Here is a 23,550-nt window from a genome sequence, read left to right as displayed (position 1 = left end):
GACAGAAACAGTAAGAAGGGGCAGAGAGAGGGAAAGAGACAGAATCCTTCACGCTGCCAGTGAAGAGCCCAATGTGGGACTCAAACTCACTCAACTGTGAGATCATGACCTGAGCCAAAGTCAAGAGTCAAATGCTTAACTGACTGAGCCACCCAGGCACCCTAAGAAGACTATTTTTAAAGGCACAGTAATGTGAACGGGGCATCAGGTACAAGGTATGGCACATTAAAGAAAGGAGAGGACTCCGGAGAAAAACTCAGCTAACTTTAAAGTGTTGGCTTTCAGAGGTGCCTGGGTGACTCATTCAGTTAAGCGCCTGACATGATCTCGCATTTGTGGGTTTGAGCCCCACATCGGGGAATGTGCTGACAGCTCAGAGCCTGGAGCCTGCTTTAGATTCTGTGTCTCCCTCTCCCTCTACCTCTCCCCTGCTTCCACTGTGCCTCTCAAAATAAAATAAAACGTTAAAAAAATTTTTAAGTGTTGGTTTTCCTCCACCAAATTAAAATATACGTATCATTGACATAAAGGCAAAAAAAACAACTACATGAAACATACCTTTCAGAATTTGAAGAGAAATCAGATGAATCACATAAGTGTTTATATAATTTGGTATCTTAACACCAATAATCTCAAAATGTTTAAGCTCTAGATACCACCTCACACCTGTCAGAATGGCTAACATTAACAACTCAGTAAACAACAGATGTTGGCGAGGATGCAGAGAAAGAGGATCTCTTTTGCATGGTTGGTGGCAATGCAAGCTGGTGCAGCCACTCTGGAAAACAGTATGGAGGTTCCTCAAAAAACTAAAAATAAAATTACCCTACAACCCAGCAATTGCTGGGATAAATACTGGATAAATTTATCCTTGGATAAGTACTCTAGATAAATCCCTGGATAAACACTACTAGGTATTTATCCAAGGGATACAGGTGTGCTGTTTTGAAGGGACACATGCACCCCCCATGTTTATAGCAGCACTATGAACAATAGCCAAAGTATGGAAAGAGCCCAAATGTCCATCGATGGATGAATGGATAAAGAAGATGTGGTACATATATACAATGGAGTATTACTCGGCAATCAAAAAGAATGAAATCTTGCCATTTGCAACTACGTGGATGGAACAGGAGGGTATTATGCTAAGTGAAATTAGTCAGAGAAAGACAAATACCATATGACTTCACTCATATGAGGACTTTAAGAGACAAAACAAACGAACATAAGGGAAAGGCAATAAAAATAATATAAAAACAGGGAGGGGGACAAAACAGAAGAGACTCATAAATATGGAGAACAAACAGAGGGTTACTGGAGGGGGTGTGGGAGGGGGGATGGGCTAAATGGGTAAGGGGCACTAAGGAATCTACTCCTGAAGTCATTGTTGCACTATATGCTAACTAATTTGGATGTAAATTTTAAAAAAATTAAGTTAAAAAAATGTGTATGCTCTGTCATTACTTGTCTAAGAATATGATATTTTTTTCTGCTCCAAATATTTTACTCTCACTTGTGCCTGAGCAGGTGGGCTCCAGACAGGCAGTAAACATCTACTGGCACCCAGCTGGGAGCATGGAAAGGCCTGGCCTAGCTCTCTGGGGTCACAGACTACGGAGTTCGAAGGAGCAGGTTTGGCCTTTCTTGATCAGCATGGGGTGCCTGGCCAGGGACACAGGTGAGTCTTTTTTTTTTTTTTTTTTTTTTTTTAAGAGACTGTATATCATTTTTATTAATGCCACAGCCCAACATCCGTTTTGTCACTACAGCAGGTTGATTGAGTGTGTGTGTGTGTGTGTGTGTGTGTGTGTGTGTGTGTGTGTGTATGTGTTCCTGAACAGACGAGGGGCCAGAAGAGACTCAAGCAGGTCTCAGCCAACAGCTCTACTGAGCAGCAACCGAAAGACAGTGACACAGGTTGGACTTCTGCCTGTCTTTCTCCTGGGCTACGTTTCCGCATTCTGAGGGCAAGTGTGAGGCCCATGCCAGCCAAGATTAAAGGGCTTCTTAGCAAAGTTCAGTCTCCAACTCCCAGTCATCACCGCCCCTCTGACCACAGGGATGCCCCTGGGCAAAGTACAGACTGCTAGGCAAAGGTGGATAATCATCACACAAGACATGAACTGTATATGCTGTTGACTATCCATGAAAAATCAATCAGTTTTCAGATAGATAGATGTACCCAACAGGAAGACAGCCTAGCCAGCCATGGAGAACCATGAAAGGCATTTAGCAATTGAGAAGTCAACATTTTTGATAGCGGGCTACTAGTAACACATATGTCAGATTCTTCCTTAAGCACAATAAGTGAAATTATGAAGTTGATGTTAGAAGGCTTTGTTTTCAGAATGGTTCGATGGTTCTGAAGGGCAGTAAAAGGCAAACTGGTTCCAAATTGTAGAGATTTGTTTATTCTACTTCTGTCAAGTAAGAACTAATGGTTACGGTTTTGAGAGGTCACACATGATATATGTCTAATCTGACAAAAAGCAGAGTAGACCATCTGAAGACAAAGGTCTGCAAAGGGACAGACTACATACGAAGCACCACATATATAATTTCTATGTGATTACTAAGGTCCTTTTTAGAACTAAGGGACTCTTGGATACTAGACACCTAGGGTTTCAAAAAGTCATGTTTAAAGTTTGGCTCACTGACTCAATATATATAAATAAAATTTTGCAATTACTATACACTATCTTGTCACTGTAAAAAAAATTTAACAGACCACGGTGAGGAAGATGGCAGCATAGGAGGACACTGGGCTCACCGTGTCCTGCTGACCACTTAGATTCCACCCACATCTGCCTAAATAACCCAGAAAACCGCCAGAAGACTAGCAGAGGACTCTCTAGAGCCAAGCGTAGACAAGAGCCCATGGAAGAGGGGCCCCTCCCGAAGCGGACTACCAAAGGCAAAGCGAGCTGAGTCTGCCCCTCCAGCCCCTGTGCACCTTGCGGATCCGCCCTGGCTAATATGCCAGATCCCATCTAAGCAGCACCACAAGCCTGGCAATGTGTAAGTAGCCCAGACAGGGGCCACACCACCCCTGGGAGAGGGGAAGATAAGGTCCACACCAGTCTGACTGTGGCCCCAGGGGTGGGCTGGGGGCAGACATCAGGTCTGACTTCGGCCCTGCCCACCAGCGCGAGTTACTCCAGACAGCACAGAGGAAGAGCCCTGCAGTTCCGTGCCACTCCAGGGACTATCCAAAATGACGAAACGGAAGAATTCTCCTCAAAAGAAACTCCAGGAAGTAGCGGCAACTAACGAACTGATCAAAAACGATTTAAGTAATGTAACAGAAAATGAATTTAAAATAATAGTCATAAAATGAATTGCTGGGCTTGAAAAACGTATACAGGACAGCAGATAATCTATTACTACAGAGATCAAGGGACTAAGAAACAGTCAGGAGGAGCTAAAAAATGCTATAAATGAGCTGGAAAATAAAATTGAGGTGACCACAGCTTGGATTGAAGAGACAGAGGAGAGAATAGGTGAATTAGAAGATAAAATTATGGAAAAAGAGGAAACTGAGAAAAAGAGAGATAAAAAAATCCAGGAGTATGAGGGGAGAATTAGAGAACTAAGTGAAACAACTAAACGTACTAACATACGCATAATTGGGATTCCAGAGGACGAAGAGACAGGGAAAGGTGCTGAAGGTGCACTTGAACAAACCATAGTTGAGAACTTCCCGGAACTGGGGAAGGAAAAAAGCACTGAAATCCAAAGGGACAGAGAACTCCCTTCAGATGTAACTTGAATCGATCTTCTGCATGACATATCATAGTGAAACTGGCAAAATACAAGGATAAAGTGAAAATTCTGAAAGAAGCAAGGGATAAACGTGCCCTAACATATAAAGAGAGGCTGATAAGACTAGTGACGGATTTATCTACAGAAAGTTGGCAGGCCAGAAGAAATAGCAGGAAATCTTCAATGTGGTGAACAGAAAAAATATGTAGCCAAGAATCCTTTATCCAGCAAGTCTGTCATTTAGAATAGAAGGAGAGATAAAGGTCTTTCCAAACAAACAAAAACTGAAGGAATTCGTCACCCCTAAACCAGACCTACAAGAGACCCTAAGGGGGATCCTGTGAGACAAGGTACCAGAGACATCACTACAACCATGAAACCTACAGACATCACAATGACTCTAAACCCATATCTTTCTATAATAAAACTGAATGTATATGAACTAAATGTGCCAACCAAAAGACATAGGGTATCAGAATGGATAAAAAAACAAGACCCATCTATTTGCTGTCTACAAGAGACTCATTTTAGACCTGAGGACACCTTCAGATTGAAAGTGAGGGGATGGAGAACTATTTATCATGCTACTGGAAGTCAAAAGAAAGCTGGAGTAGCCATACTTATATCAGACAAACTAGACTTTAAATTAAAGGCTGTAACAAGAGATGAAGAAGGGAAATATATAATAATTACAGGGTCTATCCATCAGGAAGAGCTAACAATTATAAATGTCTATGCGCCGAATACAGGAGCCCCCAAATATATGACAATTACTCACAAACATAAGCACCCTTATTGATAAGGATGTGGTAATTGCAGGGGACTTTAACACCCCACTTACAGAAATGGATAGATTATCTAGACAGGAGCAATAAAGAAACAAGGGCCCTGAATGATACATTGGATCAGATGGACTTGACAGATATATTTAGAACTCTGCATCCCAAAGCAACAGAATATACTTTCTTCTCGAGTGCACATGGAACATTCTCCAAGACAGATCACAAACTGGGTCACAAAACAGCCCTTCATAAGTATACAAGAATTGAGATCATACCATGCATACTTTCTGACCACAATGCTATAAAACTTGAAATCAACCACAGGAAAAAGTCTGGAAAACCTCCAAAAGAATGGTTAAAGAACACCCTACTAAAGAATGAATGGGTCAACCAGGCAATTAGAGAAGAGATTAAAAAATATATGGAAACAAATGAAAAGGAAAATACGACAATCCAAATGCTTTGGGATGCAGCGAAAGCAGTCCTGAGAGGAAAATACATTGCAATCCAGACCTATCTCACGAAACAAGAAAAATCCCAAATACAAAACCTAACAGCACACCTAAAGGAAATAGAAGCAGAGCAGCAAAGACACCCCAAACCCAGCAGAAGAAGAGAAATAATAAAGATCAGAGCAGAAATAAACAATATAGAATCTAAAAAAACTGTAGAACAGATCAACGAAACCAAGAGTTGGTTTTTTGAAAAAATAAACAAAATTGATAAACTTCTAGCTAGGCTTCTGAAAAAGAAAAGGGAGAGGACCCAAATAGATAAAATCATGAATGAAAATGGAATTATTACAACCAATCCCTCAGAAATACAAGCAATTATCAGGGAATACTATGAAAAATTACATGCCAACAAATTGGACAACCTGGAAGAAATGGACAAATTCCTAAACACCCACACACTCCCAAAATTCAAACAGGAATAGAAAGCTTGAACAGACCCATAACCAGTGAAGAAATGGAATCAGTTATCAAAAATCTCCCAACAAATAAGAGTCCAGGACCAGATGGCTTCCCAGGGGAGTTCTACCAGTCATTTAAAGCAGAGATAATACCTATCCTTCTCAAGCTGTTCCAAAAAACAGAAAGGGAAGGAAAACTTCCAGACTCATTCTATGAAGCCAGCATTACTTTGATTCCTAAACCAGGCAGAGACCCAGTAAAAAAAAGAGAACTGCAGGCCAATATCCCTGATGAATATGGATGCAAAAATTCTCAGTAAGATACTAGCAAATCAAATTCAACAGCATATAAAAAGAATTATTCACCATGATCAAGTGAGATTCATTCCTGGACTGCAGGGCTGGTTCAACATTCACAAATCAATCAACGTGATACATCACATCAGTAAAAGAAAAGATAAGAACCATATGATCCTATCAATCGATGCAAAAGAGCATTTGACAAAATTCAGCATCCTTTCTTAATAAAAACCCTTGAGAAAGTCGGGATAGAAGGAACATACTTAAACATCATAAAAGCCACTTATGAAAAGCCCACAGCTAACATCATCCTCAATGGGGAAAAACTGAGAGCTTTCCCCCTGAGATCAGGAACACGACAGGGATGTCCACTCTCACCACTGTTGTTTAACATAGTGTTGGAAGTTCTAGCATCAGCAATCAGACAACAAAAGGAAATCAGAGGCATCAAAATTGGCAAAGATGAAGTTTTCACTTTTTGCAAATGACATGATATTGTACATGGAAAATCCAATAGACTCCACCAAAAGTCTGCTAGAACTGATACATGAGTTCAGCAAAGTCGCAGGATACAAAATTAAGGTACAGAAATCAGCTGCATTCTTTTTTTTTTTTTTTTTTTAATTTTTTTTTTTCAACGTTTATTTATTTTTGGGACAGAGAGAGACAGAGCATGAACGGGGGAGGGGCAGAGAGAGAGGGAGACACAGAATCGGAAACAGGCTCCAGGCTCCGAGCCATCAGCCCAGAGCCCGACGCGGGGCTCAAACTCACGGACCGCGAGATCGTGACCTGGCTGAAGTCGGACGCTTAACCGACTGCGCCACCCAGGCGCCCCTCAGCTGCATTCTTATACACTGATAATGAAGCAACAGAAGGACAAATAAAGAAACTGATCCCATTCACAATTGTACCAAGAAGCATAAAATACCTAGGAATAAACCAAATCAAAGATGTCAAAGATCTGTATACTGAAAACTATAGAAAGCTTATGAAGGAAATTGAAGAAGAAATAAAGAAATGGAAAGACATTCCCTGCTCATGGATTGGAAGAATATTGTTAAAATGTCAATACTACCCAAAGCTATCTACACAACCAATGCAATCCCAATCAGAATTGCACTAGCATTCTTCTCAAAGCTAGAACAAGTAATCCTAAAATTTGTATCGAACCACAAAAGGCCCCAAATAGCCAAAGTAATTTTGAAGAAGACAACCAAAGCAGGAGGCATCACAATCCCAGACTTTAGCCTCTACTACAAAGCTGTAATCATCAAGACAGCATGGTATTGGCACAAACAATAGACCAATGGAATAGAACAGAGAGTCCAGAATTGGACCCACAAAAGTATGGCCAACTAATCTTTGACAAAGCAGGAAAGAATATCCAATGGAAAAAAAGACCATCTCTTTAACAAATGGTGCTGGGAGAACTGGACAGCAACATGCAAAAGGATAAAACTAGACCACTTTCTTACACCATTCACAAAAACAAACTCAAAATGGGTAAAGGACCTGACTGTGAGACAGGAAACCATCAAAACCCTAGAGGAGAAAACAGGAAAAAACCTCTGACCTCAGCCGCAGCAATTTCTTACTTGACACATCCCCAAGGGCAAGGGAATTAAAAGCAAAAATGAACTATTGGGACCTCATAAAGATAAAAGCTTCTGCACTGCAAAGGAAACAATCAACAAAACTAAAAAGCAACCAAATGGAATGGGAAAAGATATTTGCAAATGACATATTGGGCAAAGGGCTAGTATCCAAAATCTATAAAGAGCTCACCAAACTCCACACCCGAAAAACAAATAATCCAGTGAAGAAATGGGCAGAAAATATGAATAGACACTTCTCTAAAGAAGACATCCGGATGGCCAACAGGCACATGAAAAGATGCTCAACGTCGCTCCTCATCAGGGAAATACAAATCAAAACCACACTCAGATATCACCTCACACCAGTCAGAGTGGCCAAAATGAACATATAGTCAGGAGACTATAGATGCTGGAGAGGATGTGGAGAAACGGGAACCCTCTTGCACTGTTGGTGGGAATGCAAACTGGTGCAGCCACTCTGGAAAACAGTGTGGACGTTCCTCAAAAAATTAAAAATAGACCTACCCTATGACCCAGCAATAGCACTGCTAGGAATTTACCCAAGGGATACAGGAGTGCTGATACATAGGGGCACTTGTACTCCAATGTTTATAGCAGCATTCTCAACAATAGCCAAATTATGGAAAGAGCCTAAATGTCCATCAACTGGCAAATGGATAAAGAAATTATGGTTTATATACACAATGGAATACTACGTGGCAATGAGAAAGAATGCAATATGGCCCTTTGTAGCAACGTGGATGGAACTGGAGAGTGTTATGTTAAGTGAAATAAGTCATACAGAGAAAGACAGATACCGTATGTTTTCACTCTTATGTGGATCCTGAGAAACTTAACAGAAACCCATGGGGGAGGAGAAGGAGAAAAAAAAGAAAAAGAGGTTAGAAAGGGAGAGAGCCAAAGCATAAGAGTCTCTTAAAAACTGAGAACAAACTGAGGGTTGATGAGGGGTGGGAGGGAGAGGAGGGTTGGTGATGGTATTGAGGAGGGCACCTTTTGGGATGAGCACTGGGTATTGTATGGAAACCAATTTGACAATAAATTTCATATTAAAAAAATTAAAAAATAAATTTAACCATACAGATATATCATATCAAGTAGGCAGAGCAAGTCCTTTGAAGTTATTTCAATGCACAAAGATACATACATATAACATCTGAGATGTTGAAATACTTGACATTAGAGAGAATAACTAATGTTCGTTTTTTCTTCACCTTGTCCCACAAAGGATTTAAGGTAGCTACAAATACTATACACACCCATTCATTTAAATCACACCTAGCAGGAGTATAATCTGGCCCCATCACTCTGCAATAGTTAACACATATGGCTTCATCCATTTTAACCCATGCTTACCTTATGAGTTCAATAACAGGATCCCAGAGGGCACTGAAGTTAACATACAACATGCTTAATAAATAACGAAGTGGCACCTGCGATTATAGGAAACTATTTTAGTAAATGGGCTATAAACTACAGAACGCATGAAATATAAATATCCCAACTCAGACAATCAGAGGTTAAAAAGAAGCTTGTGCTTTAAGGAACAAGTTGTAGGTACCAATCCAAAATTCGGCATATAATAATTTTCTGACTCTCCCCAAAATGTCACTCGCTATTTAACAAAGAAGAATCACTAAAGCAAAAGTACTCAAACTCATTCCAGATGTTCACAAAGGATATAGCATTTGAATAAACAGATCTGACTCATGATTAAATTCCCACCTAACAAACACTGCTATTACCATCACCGTGTGAGATAAAACCTGAACAGCAAGCAGTAAAATACAGATACCAAAGAGCCCAAGACGGTATACACTGTGAATGGCAGCTGGGGCTCTGTGAGCAGATGGCTGAGTTTTCAAAACTATGCATTAAAGGCATTCAGTTCAGAGGGTCTCAAGTTTTCTCAGTCACCTTTGAGAATGACTGCCATCACTCATATCTCCATGTGCTGGGGAGGCATCATATAGAATGGTAGTTTTAGTATTATTTGGGAATGAGGTGTTTATTACTATTTTAGCAGCAGAGCCCTTTTTCCAAACAAAACGTTAACACAAGACACTAATATATAAAACATGTAAAGAGCAGAAATGCTCTGATCTAAAGGGAACGCTTCCATTGGCCTTACTCCCAAAGGATCTGTGATCCATCCTCAAGGGTCACGCACAAAAACCCCCAATACAAAAGATAAGAGGCCTGACATCCTGCAGCACATGGAGAAGAATGTCAGGTCTTAAACCGGATGTTGAACCCTTCTGTTGCACCTACCTTCACATATTATGCCCGTATTCAGAGGGAGGACAGTTATTTCCACTGTGGAAAAGGCTGGCAGAGCCATTTAATTCAAAATACCTAAGGAAACTGGAGATTTATCTAGCTTAAATGAAAAACTTTTTTTTTTAACTACTTGCTATGTTTCTCTTTCCAAAAGCCAGCTAAACAGATCAAAAAGCACAAATTGTTCAAAAACCTGAGACACTGTTTTATACCTCCTGTAATGGCCCATCAGGGACTGCAGCCTGCACCATATCATGTCTTAGTTTTCTCAAATGAAGAAGCTTCTCTCTGTAATCACTCACAGTTGCTGGAACAAGTTCTGCCTGGCGTAATATAGCCAAGGCAGACTGACGCTCTGAGAGCCCATCATCCTGAGTGAACGGAGAAAACCAAGGAGGCAGGTCAGTACTTTGATTTTGCAAAAAGAACATGAAATGTGACCAAAGTTCTAAAAAAAAAAAAGAAAAACTGGGGTATGTTAATGTTGTAAATTAAAAAAGCAACACTTCTTGTGGTAAATGATCCATTTTTCCTCAAACTATTTACTTTTTGTTAGAATCTAATTTAGAATAATGTCTAGCACAGAAATGACAAGGAAAAAACAGGAAACTCATTCTCAGAATGACTCAAATCGATTGGCAACATTTGTTCAAATAAAAACGTATACATATACTTCCACTTACACAATTCTACTTCTATAATTTCTACTTCTACAAGTAGTAATATGCATTATGGGAATATTTCCCTATTCAAATATATCAGCATAAGGAAGTTCATTACTATTTTATTGGAAATGCTGCAAAACTCCAAACAATCCACCTCAGCATCCATCAACAAAGAACTGGTTATATAAGATATTTTAAACTCTGGTATTGGGGTGGTATCCTTTTAAACCTCAAAAGAAATGAGGTAAGCCTGAGGTACTGATATGGCAAAACCTCCCTGATGCCATTTAAATTGTACATGTGTACAAAAGGTCTGAAAGAATATTCACCAATTACCTGTGACTTTTCAGTGTGGGCAGGACTAAGAATTACAACAACAATTTCAGTTTTTATGATAGATATTTACACAACAGTATTTGAATTTTCTGTAAAAGTATCACTTTGGAAATTAAAAAAAATAAAGAATGATGTTTTTAAAAAGTTATCCAAATTGAACAGCAAAAATACCTCCATCAGTTCTGGAAGTCGAACCTCAAAATGGTTTAGGATCCTTATTGTCAAAAGCCGAATCTAGAGAAAGTAAAAGGCACATTAAAAACTTCAAAGTTTACACATAAGAAACCGATTAACAGCCAGTGAGATTTAAGTTTTATAGCATTAAGGAAAATACAATGCTTATCAGAAAGATACATGTTATTCTATACCTTATTTCATATTAGACACCAACCAACACCTTATTCAAATAGTACACGGAACAAGTAATGACCAGACTAGGCAGAAAAGATAAGGTTGCCCATAGAACCATGTTTTTCCTTCAACTGTGACACTATAAGCATCTCTGTAAATAAGGGCAAAGAAACTGATTAAATTTACAATTCTGTTGCAATTAGTGATTGTTATCCCTACATAACAACCCTACATAACGTATTCAGGTATTTCTACACACCTGACCAAGCGGCAGAATCACCTAGAGGGCTTTAAAAAAAACGATGCAGATTTTTCAGTTTCTGAATCAGAACTCCAGCCTGTGAGAACCCGGAATTTGTATTTTTATTAAGCTCCCCAAGTAATCCTGCTGCAAACAGTTTGTAGGTCAATTTAGGAATCACTGCTTCAAACAGAAATCACCCCCTAGCAGCATTTTCTGATTAAGGAGCTCTGACAACCACTGGCGATACATATATAATCAAAGAGGAGAGACTGAGAACATACCACAAAACACCATCATTACCTTGGATATGCCAGTTGAAATGTTAGCTTGTAACCTGGGAAATAATTCCATTAAAGCTTCCTCAGAAAGTGGCCCTTTGCAGCCACATAAGGATAATCTCTGATAATAGAGATCAGCTAACAGCAACACAGATGGCTCCACAGGAAATGTTCTGCAACAAGATTATTTATTAGACCCAGCCTGCACCACACAGCTGGGTATTTAGACTGTAAAAGAAACTACAGAAAATTATCACTGGTAAAGGAATTGTAAAAGAGACCAAGGTAAAATGTAGACATTTTATGTAGACATTGACTCCATTTTAGAGATAAAGAATCTGAGGCCTTGCAACAGTGAGTAATGAGCTCAAGGACACACAGCTAGGTGGAGGCAGAGATGGGATTAGCATATGCTATTAAAAAAGAAAAATTTTTTTTAATGTTTATTTATTTTTGACACAGAGAGAGACAGAGCATGAACGGGGATGGGTCAGAGAGAGGCAGACACAGAATCTGAAGCAGGCTCCAGGCTCCGAGCTGTCAGCACAGAGCGCAATGCAGGGCTCAAACTCACGGACTGTGAGATCATGACCTGAGCCGAAGTTGAATGCTTAACCAACTGAGCCACCCAGGTGCCCCAGCATATGCTATTTTTTTTTTTTTTTATTTAAATCCAAGTTAGTTAACATATAGTGTAATGATGGTTTCAGGAGTAGAATTTAGTGACTCATCGCTTACATGTAATACCCAGTGTTCATCCCAACAAGTGTCCTCTTTAAAGCCCATCACCCATTTAGCGATCTTCCATCCGACACCCCACCAGCAATCCTCAGTTTGTTCTCTGAATTTAAGAGTCTCTTATGGTTTGCCTCCCTCCCTGTGTTTACCTTATTGTCCCTTCCCTTCCCCTATATTCATCTGTTTTCTTAAATTCCACATGAGTGAAATCGTGTATTTGTCTTTTTTGACTTATTTCGCTTAGCCTAATACACTCTAGTTCCATCCACGTTGTCACAAATGGAAAGATTTCACAGAATATGCTATTTTAACTAAAACCCAATGCTAATTTTTCTTTCTTTTAAAAAATCTTTTAATGTATATTTATGAGAGAAAGTGAGAGAGACACAGTGTGACTTGGGGAGGGGCCAAGAGAGGGAAACACAGGCTCTGAACTGTCAGCACAGAGCCCGATGTGGGGCTTGAACTCACGGACCATGAGACCATGACCTGGGCTGAAGTCGGACGCTTAACTAGCTGAGCCACCCAGGTGCCCATAATGCTGTTTTTTCGATCTACACAGTTATACATGACAATGACATAAAGGGAGATTATAGAATATTAGTAAGTGTTTTCCATGTGCCAGGCATCGAGCTGAGGGAGGGACAGTACAGAGGAGGGTACAGCACAGGCTCTGGGGTAGGGAAGCCCAAGTTTGAAGCCAGCTCTGCAGTCCATCAGCAGTGTCCCCCTGACAAGGCTGCTTAATTTTGGGGTGTCATCCTCCTTCAACAAATATTTAGTGAGTATCTACTATATGCCAGTGACCTTTATAGACACTGGATATAGCAGTAAACAAAAAACAAAGCCCCTATCCTCCCGGAGCTTATATTCTAACAAAAGAAGGTAGCCAACATAATAAATAAACTATGTATGACAGTGATGAGTGAAGCAGAGAAAAGCAAACCATGGAAAGTCAAGACTGAGAGACAGGTTGTGCAGGGCAGGAGGAAGGTTGAAAAGGAATATATGTGATATCGGGGTGGTCATGGGAGGTAGGGCCCGAAGGAGGTGAATGAGTCAGCCACTGGATATCTGGAAGGCAATTCAGGCAGAGGGAACGGCGATGCCAAGTCACAGATAGGTGTGCTTATCCGGAAGAGGAGCATCAAGAAGACCAGTCCAGCTGGAAGGGAGTTATTAACAAGGAAGAGTAGCTGGGGGTAAGGTCAGAAGTAGCCAGGGGTTGGATCTTACAGAGCCCCAAGGAACAGGATAAGGACCAGACTTTATACTGAGTAAGATGGGTTTCTCATAGCAGCATGACTGACATTTTGGGCCAGATAGCTTTTTGCTGTGGAAGCCATCCTGTAGGGTGCTTAGCAACATCCAGGGCCTCCACCTACTAGATTGCAGTAGCAGCCCCCAGTTGTGACAGCCAAAAGTGTCTCTGGCATCACCGCTAGTGGAGAATCACTGTCGGCAAAAGAGTGCCACAATCGGTCCTTCGTTTAATAGTATCGTACGGTTGGGAGACACCAAACAGAGCAGCGGGACAAGGACAGAAGTAAGGGGGCTTGTTCGGAGGCTAATGCAATAATCCAGGTAAGAGAGATGGTGGTTTAGAGCAGGGTGGCAGTGGATGCTGAGTAGTTAGATTCTGCACTTATTTTGGAACTTTAGTGCTCCCATCTGTAATGATAAGAGTTCCCACACCTCATGGAGCTGCTGTGAGGATTAAATAATGGACATGATGTACTCAGAACAGAGACTGGCAGGTAAGGACATAATAAAAATGCAATGTGTATGACGCCATGACAGGATGTGGTGTTCAATTTAACGCCCATGAGGGAAGTGCTGTTATTCCCTTGAGAGAGATAATGAAGTTGAGGTTAATAAACCCACCAAAGGCTGCAGGGCTAGTAGATGGTAGAGACAAGATTCTAATCCAAGTTGTCTTGGCTGTGAAACCTACGTGCTTAACCAGTAACTAGCACGGCACCAAGCACAGAAGCTTGCGTCTAAAGCTTTCACAATTCCAAGTTTACGCCTCCACTTTCAAAGCTGTATATACTCCTGTTAGAGGTTTCCAGGCCTCCAAGGCTAAGTGCCACCTGGTTGGGAGGCTGGCTGGTCTTCTGCAGGGGACATACCAATCCCTGTGTTATGTGTGCCTTTTTATTTCAAAACCTCTACAGATGGCTTAAATTGTTTATACCAAAGAATATACCATGAGAAGTTTAAACAGATCAATAAAGTGAACAAGAGAACATAAAACGTGAGATATAGGATGATATCAAAGAAAAACTCCTTAAAGGAATGTAAACCAATTCAAGGAACCATGGAGAATTGCCAGCTTTGTCCAGATTTGGAAATGGAAAGAGACTCTGGATTACTGCAGTAAGTCTTCTAACTGGTCTACTTTGTTCTCAGCACAGTAGCCAGGGTGGTCCTGCTTAGGCCTAAGTCATTCTCCTGCCAAAATTCCTCTTGTAGCTTCCTTCCCTTTCACTCGGAGTAGAAGCCCAGGCCCCACAACGGCCAAATGTCACACACTGTCGGTCATGGCCACCACCTCTGTGTCATCTTCTCCTACTACTCACCCCTCGCTCTGCTCAGCTGCCAACAGCTCCTTGCTGGGCACCCCCTACAGCGGTGGCACTCAAGTCTCCCAGGTCAGGAACGCAGAAAGGCCCCAACCCCAGATACCCTCATGATTTACCCCCTTCTACTTCTGGGTTTCAGCTCAGATGTCTCCTTCTTGGTGAGGCCTTCCCTATTTAAAACTGTTGTTGTCCCCAACCTCCAGAATGTCCCTATCCCAACTCTCCTTTAATTTTCTTGCCACTGTCTAACATGCTATAAATCTGACTTATTTATCGTGCTTAGTGTTTCTTCTTGCTAGAATAGTAGCTCCATGAAGGCAGGGTATTTTGTGTGTGTTTCATTCACTATGTCTCCCAGTGCCTAGAATAGGGCCTGGTACTTAAGGAAAGCAAATGAATATTTACTGAATGAAGTAAATGAATAAATCTGTTTCAAGCCCCAAGTAGAGCTCTGTGCTGTGTGTGGAGCCTGGTTAAGATTCTCTCTCTTTCTGGGGCGCCTGGGTGGCTCAGTCGGTTAAGCGTCCGACTTCGGCTCAGGTCATGATCTCACGGTCCGTGAGTTCGAGCCCCGCATCAGGCTCTGTGCTGACAGCTCAGAGCCTGGAGCCTGTTTCAGATTCTGTGTCTCCCTCTCTCTCTCACCCTCCCCTGTTCATGCTCTGTCTCTCTCTGTCTCAAAAATAAATAAAACGAAAAAAAAAAAATAAATAAATAAATAAATAAATAAAACGAGAAAAAAAAAAAAGATTCTCTCTCTTTCTCCCTCTGCCCCTCCCCTCTCCCTGGCTTGCACTCTGTCTCTCTCTCTCTCTCTCTAAAACAACAACAGCAGCAACAACAACAAAAAACAGCATGGACAGAAAATGGATTAGACTCTAGAAAAAGAAGCCAACTACTTTACCAGGTTTTCAAAAGGTGTGACCTTTAGAAAGGGTGCTAAGCTGAGAACACAGCTCCCCGATAACAGACTTCTACTACTACCAAAATCAGGAGCTGGTTGACATAAACTTATAAAAACAAAAACCTGGGTTGTTTTGCTATGTAGTAAAAGGACCACAGGAAAGTTTTCCAAAATGGTGATATCAGGATGAGACAGAATGAGTGTAGTGGAAATGCGTGTGCTGGAATCACTCAGGAAGTCACAAAAGGTCAACACTGTGCAAGTCACGGTTGGGAATAATCAGCATTATATACTCTTATGCTCTACAACATGAGCTTACCCACATGGTAAAATACAGCTCTACAAAGATGAATCTGCATTTAAAGACTGCATAAAAAATGTACTTATTTTAAGGATTTAAATCAATCATAAATTTCTAATATGACTACAACTTGGGTATAAAATAGATCAAAATAAGGACTTTTATTATGCCCAAGATTTCACAAAAACAGAAGCTTTTATATTTTATTCATGATTAATATACATGGGAGATATGTTTACTTACAATACTAAATTCTTCACATGTTCCACAGGAACCAAATGCAGAATTTCAGAAGATTCTTCCAAACTTAACATAGTATTTACAGCTTGACAAAGAACAAACAAGTTTCCTAAGGGCAGAAAAACAGGAGAACCACATAACTTATTCCTTTGACACAATTACTACCAGGCATCTCATTTATCTAACACTTGCTGTTTCTAGGAGTTCCTAAATGAAAGTGAAGCTGTACCGCCTAAAGAATCATCTGTCAAACGTAAGGATGTAACAGGCAGGAACTGAAAAGAGAAGGTTCCCAAGTCTTGTAGCTTTCTTAAGAGAAAAATATATTCAAAAATAGAGAATCAAAATGTATGTTCCATTAAGATGAGGAGATAAGTTCAATGGTTCGATTCGCTGCCAATAGGAAAATTAGAATTTTTGAGGAGACACACTTGTACTTTTCAAAAGCTAATAAATAATTTTTTTAAATTAGGCATTCATTTAATCTTAGACTAGAGATTGGGAAACTTTGGCCCATAAGTCAGATTTGTAGGTAGCCTGTTTTTATATGGCCTGTTAGCTAAGAATGTTTTTTACATTTTTTAAAGGGTTGTTTAAAACAACAAACAAGCAAACAATAAAGAATATGCCACAAAGACTGAATAGGACTTATAAAACCTAAAATATCTACTATCTGGTCCTTTACATAAAAATTTTGCCAATCCCTGCTCGAGATACTAGAACGATGCTGTCCGTTAAAACCTTCTGCAATGACAGAAATGTTCTGTACTCGTGCTGCAATCCAATATGGCAGCCACTAGCCACATGTGGCTATTGAGCACTTCAGCTGTGGTGAGTCTGCTTTACCCTCTAACGTGTTTGCTTAGTATCAAACAGAGAACCTAACACATTAATATTTAAATGAATGAACAACTACTATATATTACATTAGAAAATACTGTCCTAGGATAAAACAAAACATCTACTTTCAAACTGCTATCTTCATGCTAGTGGGAGGAGGTGTTCAAGTGTATAATAGGAAAGGAAGTTCTGGGCAGGGCAGCCTAACTCTGCCAGGAAGTCATGTAGGCCTTCCTACAGGTGCTGTGCTTGAAATGAGTTTTGAAAGAAAATTAAGAGTTCACCAAGTGACAAAGGCCTAGAAAGGACTCTGGCAGAAGGAACACATGTACAAGGGTAGAGGAAGGCTGTAAAAGATAGTATCTTGCTCAGGGTGAGCAAATGGAGGCAAATGGACTATAAGGTGTATACCAGGGATAGAGTACGCACGGGAGACAGAGAACAAGATAAAAGCCGGGGCTTGAAAATGAGGGGTCATATACCATGGCACCCTTCTAACACTTCCTCTTCAGATTCAGCTTGTGTTCAAAGCTGCCCTGAGCCGGTCACCACATTCTGAGGTACAAGTGCAATACATCCATCTTATCCTTTTTTTTCCTGTATTTATCATATAGGGGGTTATATCAGAGCACAATGCTAGCACTATTCTCTGGTATTCCGTTGTGTTTATAGTTACTTTGGGTGTGCCAGAAAAGAAAGAAGAGAACAAATGGGGATTGTAACTGACCTTTTGCAAAACTCTCTCTGTCAACATTCATGAAGAGTGACTCTATGAAGCACGTGACGACTGGTATCACCTTCTCTTTCTCAAGAGGTCTGTCCAAGTAGGGAGAAAAAGAGAAAAGTTCAAAGTTGCATTCAATGGCTTTTTTCAGGGAATAGCAAGGAATGGCTAACACATGTTGAACTCAGCATGCTAAGTATTTCTTTCAAAATTACCCACAGTTTATTTTCTCACCTGATGTGAGGTAACACGACAAGGGCTGCCCAAGAATGTGAAAGGTAAGTAGAATCTTTATTTGCAGGTAACTGAATTAGAGATAAGAGGTGGTCCAGCACTGGGATCTGTTCTTTTCCTCCCTTGGATCTAGTCTTCTTCTGCCTTACACAGGATCTGAAGGAAAAGAAGAAACACGAATGTTGAAAAGAGGAGGGAATATAATTGCTCTTGCCCTCTGAAGTCTGAAATAAAACTGGCTCCTCTCCATGAGTGGAACATGGAACATTTGTGGGGAGGTGCAAACTGGGGGTGGTGGCTGAATACAAGTAAGTAAATGAACGGGAGTTGTTTCTGGACTTTCAGTGAGAGGCTTTTTCAACTCCTTTGGTTCTACTTTCTTCTACTCTCTCTTTTTTAAAGTTTATTTTTTTGAGAAAGAGAGAGAGAGCGGGCAGGCGTACGCATGCTCAGGTATGGGGGAGGAGCAGAGAGAGAGACAGAGAGAGAGAGGGAATCTCAAGCAGGCTCTACACTGTCAGCACAGAGACCGACATGGGGCTCGATATCATAAACTGCAAGAGAATGACCTGAGCCCAAATCAAGAGTCGGACACTTAACCGACTGAGCCACCCAGGCGCCCCTTCTATTCTCTATTTTAATTTACTTCATAACTTAAAGCAAGTCTCTTCTAATTTTAGGTATTATTTCTGAATTTTCTAATTCATTCTGATTCATTCTTTTCTGTACATTCTGCTGAACACTTTTTTAAAACAGGAGAGGTAATTAATTGTAATGAATGGACTTCCTCTATTCCCCCCTTCCATTTTGACATGAATTTTGACTTTACAAATGTAGAATGATGTTGCACATAGTGGTGAATTTGACAAATGCCACTGAAGTGATTATGATTTAGAAGTAATGTTCTATGCTTCTTTAATCTGATAAATTCTTCCTTGATGTTTTCTGACATGACATTTAGGTTTAGGTGTCTGTTACTTTGGCACTATTCTTGTTTGCCTCTTTTCCTTTTTGCCAATGAACTACACCTCACGCCTATTTGAAAGACAGAAATCTAATTGAAAGAAAACTCATAGAAACAGTAAGTAAATTGATTTGTTTTGATAATTTAGCCTCCATGCCCAGTCTGTTACACAACAGAAGCAGAATATCAGGTTTTTATTTCTGTGCCCTGTTATTATTAAAATTAACTAAAACGTTGTATTCTTTTTTGTTTCATACTTACCAGGATATCGAATGTTCAGAAATTATAATAGTTTAATTTCATTGGTGATTTCTGAAAGTCACTACATCTTGACATATATTCTAGTAGTAACCGCGAATCAACAATCTGCAAAAACCTTACAAGAAAACATTGAGCTGCTTGAAAAAAAAGTGGGTCATTCCCTTGCTTTGTCACACCTGCCGATGAGCTCCTCCAGGAAAATCCACACTCCCTACTTCACCCTACAAGACCCCATGTGATCTTACCCAGGCCTCCCATTCTGCCCTCCTCCTTGCTCGATGCTCTGTACTCATACTAGGCAGAGGGAAGACTTACTGCAGAGGCTGCTGGACAGGAATCAGCCCAGTATGTTGAAAAACCAACAAGATTTTGTTTGCATGTTTTGATAGAGAGAAGCTACTTTTAAAGTCAGCAGGAGAGCAACATGTGAAGAAGAGGAGTTCCTCCAGAATCTCAAACCGATCCCGAATCAACAACTAACTCCGCTGTGCGACCATGCGGACAACTACACCCATCTCAAGGGATTCTGTGACGCTTCAAAGATGAGTACTCAGCAAAAACTCAATAATTGTTCATCTATTCCTACTGTCCCAAAGCAAAATATAAATGCAGCAAGTCTAACAAATCCCAGAGAAATAAATTTAAGCATGAACACATAGGAATGATAAGGGAACTGGTTTCCTAATCTATAATTTCTAAAAACACACCCACAACTACTTGAAAAATGATCAGCAGAATCCTCTCACATGTTTATATAAACCTCGTTTTCAGCTTCTAAAGGGTATGCATTATTTTTAATGAAATTAAGAAAGTAATCCATGGCTCTTTTAACAATTCAAATGATGCAAAGTTATATAATCTAAGTTAACAGTCACTTCCTTCTTTCCCTTCCTGTCCTCCTGACATAAACAGAGTTAACAGTTTTGCGTATCTTTAGGGAAACGTCAATTGTCCCCAAACTGATCTTTGATTTAAGGCAATTCCAAACGATATCCCAGCAAAGTTTTTTTTGTAGACATAGACAAGATTCTGCTAAAATTTATATAGAACGACGAAGGACAAGGAATAGCTGAAAAAATCTACAAAAGAAGAATAGAATGGGAGGAATTTTTTTTCAAGATTTCAAGACTTATTTTAGAGCTAGCGTAATAAGATAGTGTGGTATTAGAGGAGGAGAGATACATGATCGATGGAAGAGAACATAAAAGAATAGCCTTTTCAACAAATGTTGCCAGAACAGTGGGCATCCACAAGCAAAAAAAAGACACCTGACCTAAACCTCACACCTTATATAAAAATTAACTCAAAATGGATCATGGACTTACATGTAAAACAAAACTATGAAACTTTTAGAAAAGTAGGAGAAAACATCTAGGACTTACAGCCAGGCAAAGAGTTCTTGGACTTGACATCAAAAGCATTACCCATAAAAGGAATGTTGGTCAACTGAACCTCATCGAAATCTAAAACTGTGCTCTGTGAAAAATCTTAAGGGAACAAGACAGGCTATAGACTAGAAGAATATATGTGCAAACCATTCATTTGACAACAAAACCTTTAACTAGAATATATAACGTGTTCTCAAAACTCAACAGTAAGGAAACGCACGGTCCAGTTAGAAAAAGGGTCAAGGTGGGGAGCACCTGGGTGGTTCAGCTGGTTAAGTGTCCAACTCTTGATTTCAACTCAGGTCATGATCTCAAGGTTTGTGAGATGGAGCCCAGCGTTGGGCTCTGCACTGTCAGTGCAGAGCCTGCTTGGGATTCTCTCTCACCCTCTCTCTCTGCCCCGCCCCTGCTCGTGCACTTGCTCTCTCTCAAAATAAACTTAAAAAAAAAAAAAAAAAAAGAAAGAAAATGAGCCAAGGAAATTAACAGATATTTCACTGAAGAGGATATAGATAGAAAATAAACCCACGAAAAGATGGTTAACATCATTAGCCATTAAGGATATGCAATTTAAAATCACAATGAGATTTCACCATATCCTATTAGACTGGCAAAAAATAAAAAACAGTGATGATACCAACTGCTGGAGAGGATGCAGAGAAACCGGATCACTCAGACTGTTGGTGGGAATGTACCATGGCACAACCACACTGGACAACTACTGACAGTTCCTCATCAAATGAGACATGTACTTATGATATAACTCAACAATTCCACTCTTGGGCATTTATCTCAGAGCAACAAAAAGTTACGTATATGAATGTTCATAACAGCTTTATTCATAATGGCCAAAAACTAGAAGTCTTTCAACAAGTGAATCACTGAATGGAGTACGCTACCTCCATCCACACCATGGGCTGCTACTCAGCAATAAGCACATGAAAAGATTTTTAACAAACAGATGGGCTACTGACACACACAACTTGGACGGGTCGCAAGGGAACTGCATAACTGAAAGACAACCTCAAAAGTTGTAGTCTTTAATTCCGTTTATGTAATATTCTTGAAATGACACAATCCTAAAAATGGAGGACGGATTGCCAGGGGTTAGGAATGGAGAACGGAGTGTCAGGGTGAGCATGGCTATTAAAAGGTAGTGCAAGAGATCCTTGTGGTGAGGAACAGCTCTGTATCTGGACTCTGGTTGTGGTTATGAATCTACACGTGTGATAAAACTACACAGAACCATACACCCAGATACACACATACCCAGAGATGAGTGTGTGTAAAACTGAGGTAATCTGAAAAATGTCAATTTTATGGTTGTGACATCCCATTAACTTATGCAAGATGTTACTACTGGGGGAAGCTGGGGGAAGAATACACAGAACACCTCTGTATTATTTCTTTTCTTTTTAAGTAGGCTCCATGCCCAGCATGGAGGCTAACGTGGGGCTTGAACTCACAATCCTGAGATGAAGACTTGAGCTGAGATCAAGAGTTGGACACTTAACTGACTGGGCCACCCAGGCACCCCATGCTATTTCCTTCAACTGCATGTGAATGTACAATTATTTTAAAATAAAAGGCTAAAACAAATCAACAGTCACCTCTTTCTTTCACATTCCATCCTCCTGACGTTAACCAAGTTAACCTATTTGTGTATCCTTCCATGTCTTTTCCAATGCTTATATACACTTTCTGTTTTAACTTTACAAAATGGGACCATCTTCTTTTTTCACAGAACAACTGTTTTACATCTTCTTTTTTTCACAGAACAATGTATCAGGGACATCTTTCCAGTTAAAATACAGAGATCTTCATTTTTACAGCATTCTTGTTACGTTATAAAACAGGTAATCCTATCAACATTACAGGGAATAAAGACTTAGAACTTACCCCATCGTCTGTTGTGAGAAAAGCAGAGGGTACTTCTCAATTGCCATCGAGCCAGCAGTAGGAGGTGCTGCTTTGTTCAGAATGAGCTTGGCCAAAATGGCCAGAGCTTCATCTTTGACAGCAGCCTCATCAATCAAGAAGCAATTTTCAATGTATAAGAGAAAGCTGGGTAGAAAAAGCTAAAAATAAGAAAGGAAATCACGTTTATTAACAGACAGACATTTTAGAACACCTAAGGAAGAGAGGATTCTCATACTTCCACAGAGGAAAAAAAAAAAAAAAAAACAGATCACAAACACAGGATCAGAAATCGTAATGGCATCAGACTTCTTCACTGAAACAATGAAAGCTATAAGACCTTGAAGAAAAGCCTGAAAAACTGAGGGAAAATGACAAACTCTAGAATTCTACAGCCAGCCTATGAACAATATGAATAAAGACATTCTCCAGTGTACTAAATCTCAAAATTTTACTTCCATTCGCCCTTTCTTAAGAACTTCTGGAAAATGTGTACCATCAAAATAAGGAAGTAAAGCGTAACAAGGTAAAGACATGAGACCCAGGAAACAGGAGAAAAGCAAAAGGAAGTCCTAGTATGACATCTGTTCAGTGTGTTGAGAAAGCAACCCATTCAGACTTGCACTGCTTCAGGAGGAGTGTGTCCAGGAAAGGAAAATAAACAAAAACAAAAACAAAAACTCAAGCTGCTAAGTTTTCTGACAGTTTGCCATGTGAAAGGCATTTTAGAATGCTGTGGGAAAACAGACTCACTGTCCAGCTATTCAAGGAAAATAATTTCCAGTTATTCCAGAATGAGGCAGTCTGTAACTTTAGGAAAAATGGAAAAGTATACAAAAAAAAAGGAAACATAATTATAAAATACTCCCTGTTTGGAAGGATTAATTATATGGTGAATAGGAATCCAACCAAAATTTGTGCTGT

General features: G+C 40.0%; 1 protein-coding gene across 2 annotated transcripts in view; it reads right to left on the bottom strand.

Annotated features, from left to right (window-relative positions):
- Positions 1 to 23,550, bottom strand: part of UTP20 (UTP20 small subunit processome component) — a 109,842-nt gene that overhangs the window by 72,657 nt on the left and 13,635 nt on the right. For both annotated transcript variants that reach the window (XM_030323493.2, XM_030323492.2), the window contains exons 12-19: positions 22,609 to 22,787; positions 18,097 to 18,252; positions 17,866 to 17,954; positions 16,302 to 16,407; positions 11,553 to 11,703; positions 10,829 to 10,891; positions 9,869 to 10,027; positions 8,733 to 8,809 (exon numbers count right to left, since the gene is read on the bottom strand). In XM_030323493.2, coding sequence (XP_030179353.1) covers positions 8,733 to 8,809; positions 9,869 to 10,027; positions 10,829 to 10,891; positions 11,553 to 11,703; positions 16,302 to 16,407; positions 17,866 to 17,954; positions 18,097 to 18,252; positions 22,609 to 22,787 — 980 coding nt within the window. The remainder of the gene's footprint in view (positions 1 to 8,732; positions 8,810 to 9,868; positions 10,028 to 10,828; positions 10,892 to 11,552; positions 11,704 to 16,301; positions 16,408 to 17,865; positions 17,955 to 18,096; positions 18,253 to 22,608; positions 22,788 to 23,550) is intronic.

The sequence above is a fragment of the Lynx canadensis genome, chromosome B4 (assembly GCF_007474595.2).
Source record: "Lynx canadensis isolate LIC74 chromosome B4, mLynCan4.pri.v2, whole genome shotgun sequence".
Taxonomy (NCBI): Eukaryota; Metazoa; Chordata; class Mammalia; order Carnivora; family Felidae; genus Lynx; species Lynx canadensis.
The sequence above is the reverse complement of the archived record's forward strand: the minus strand, read 5'-3'. Positions and strand labels throughout refer to the sequence as shown.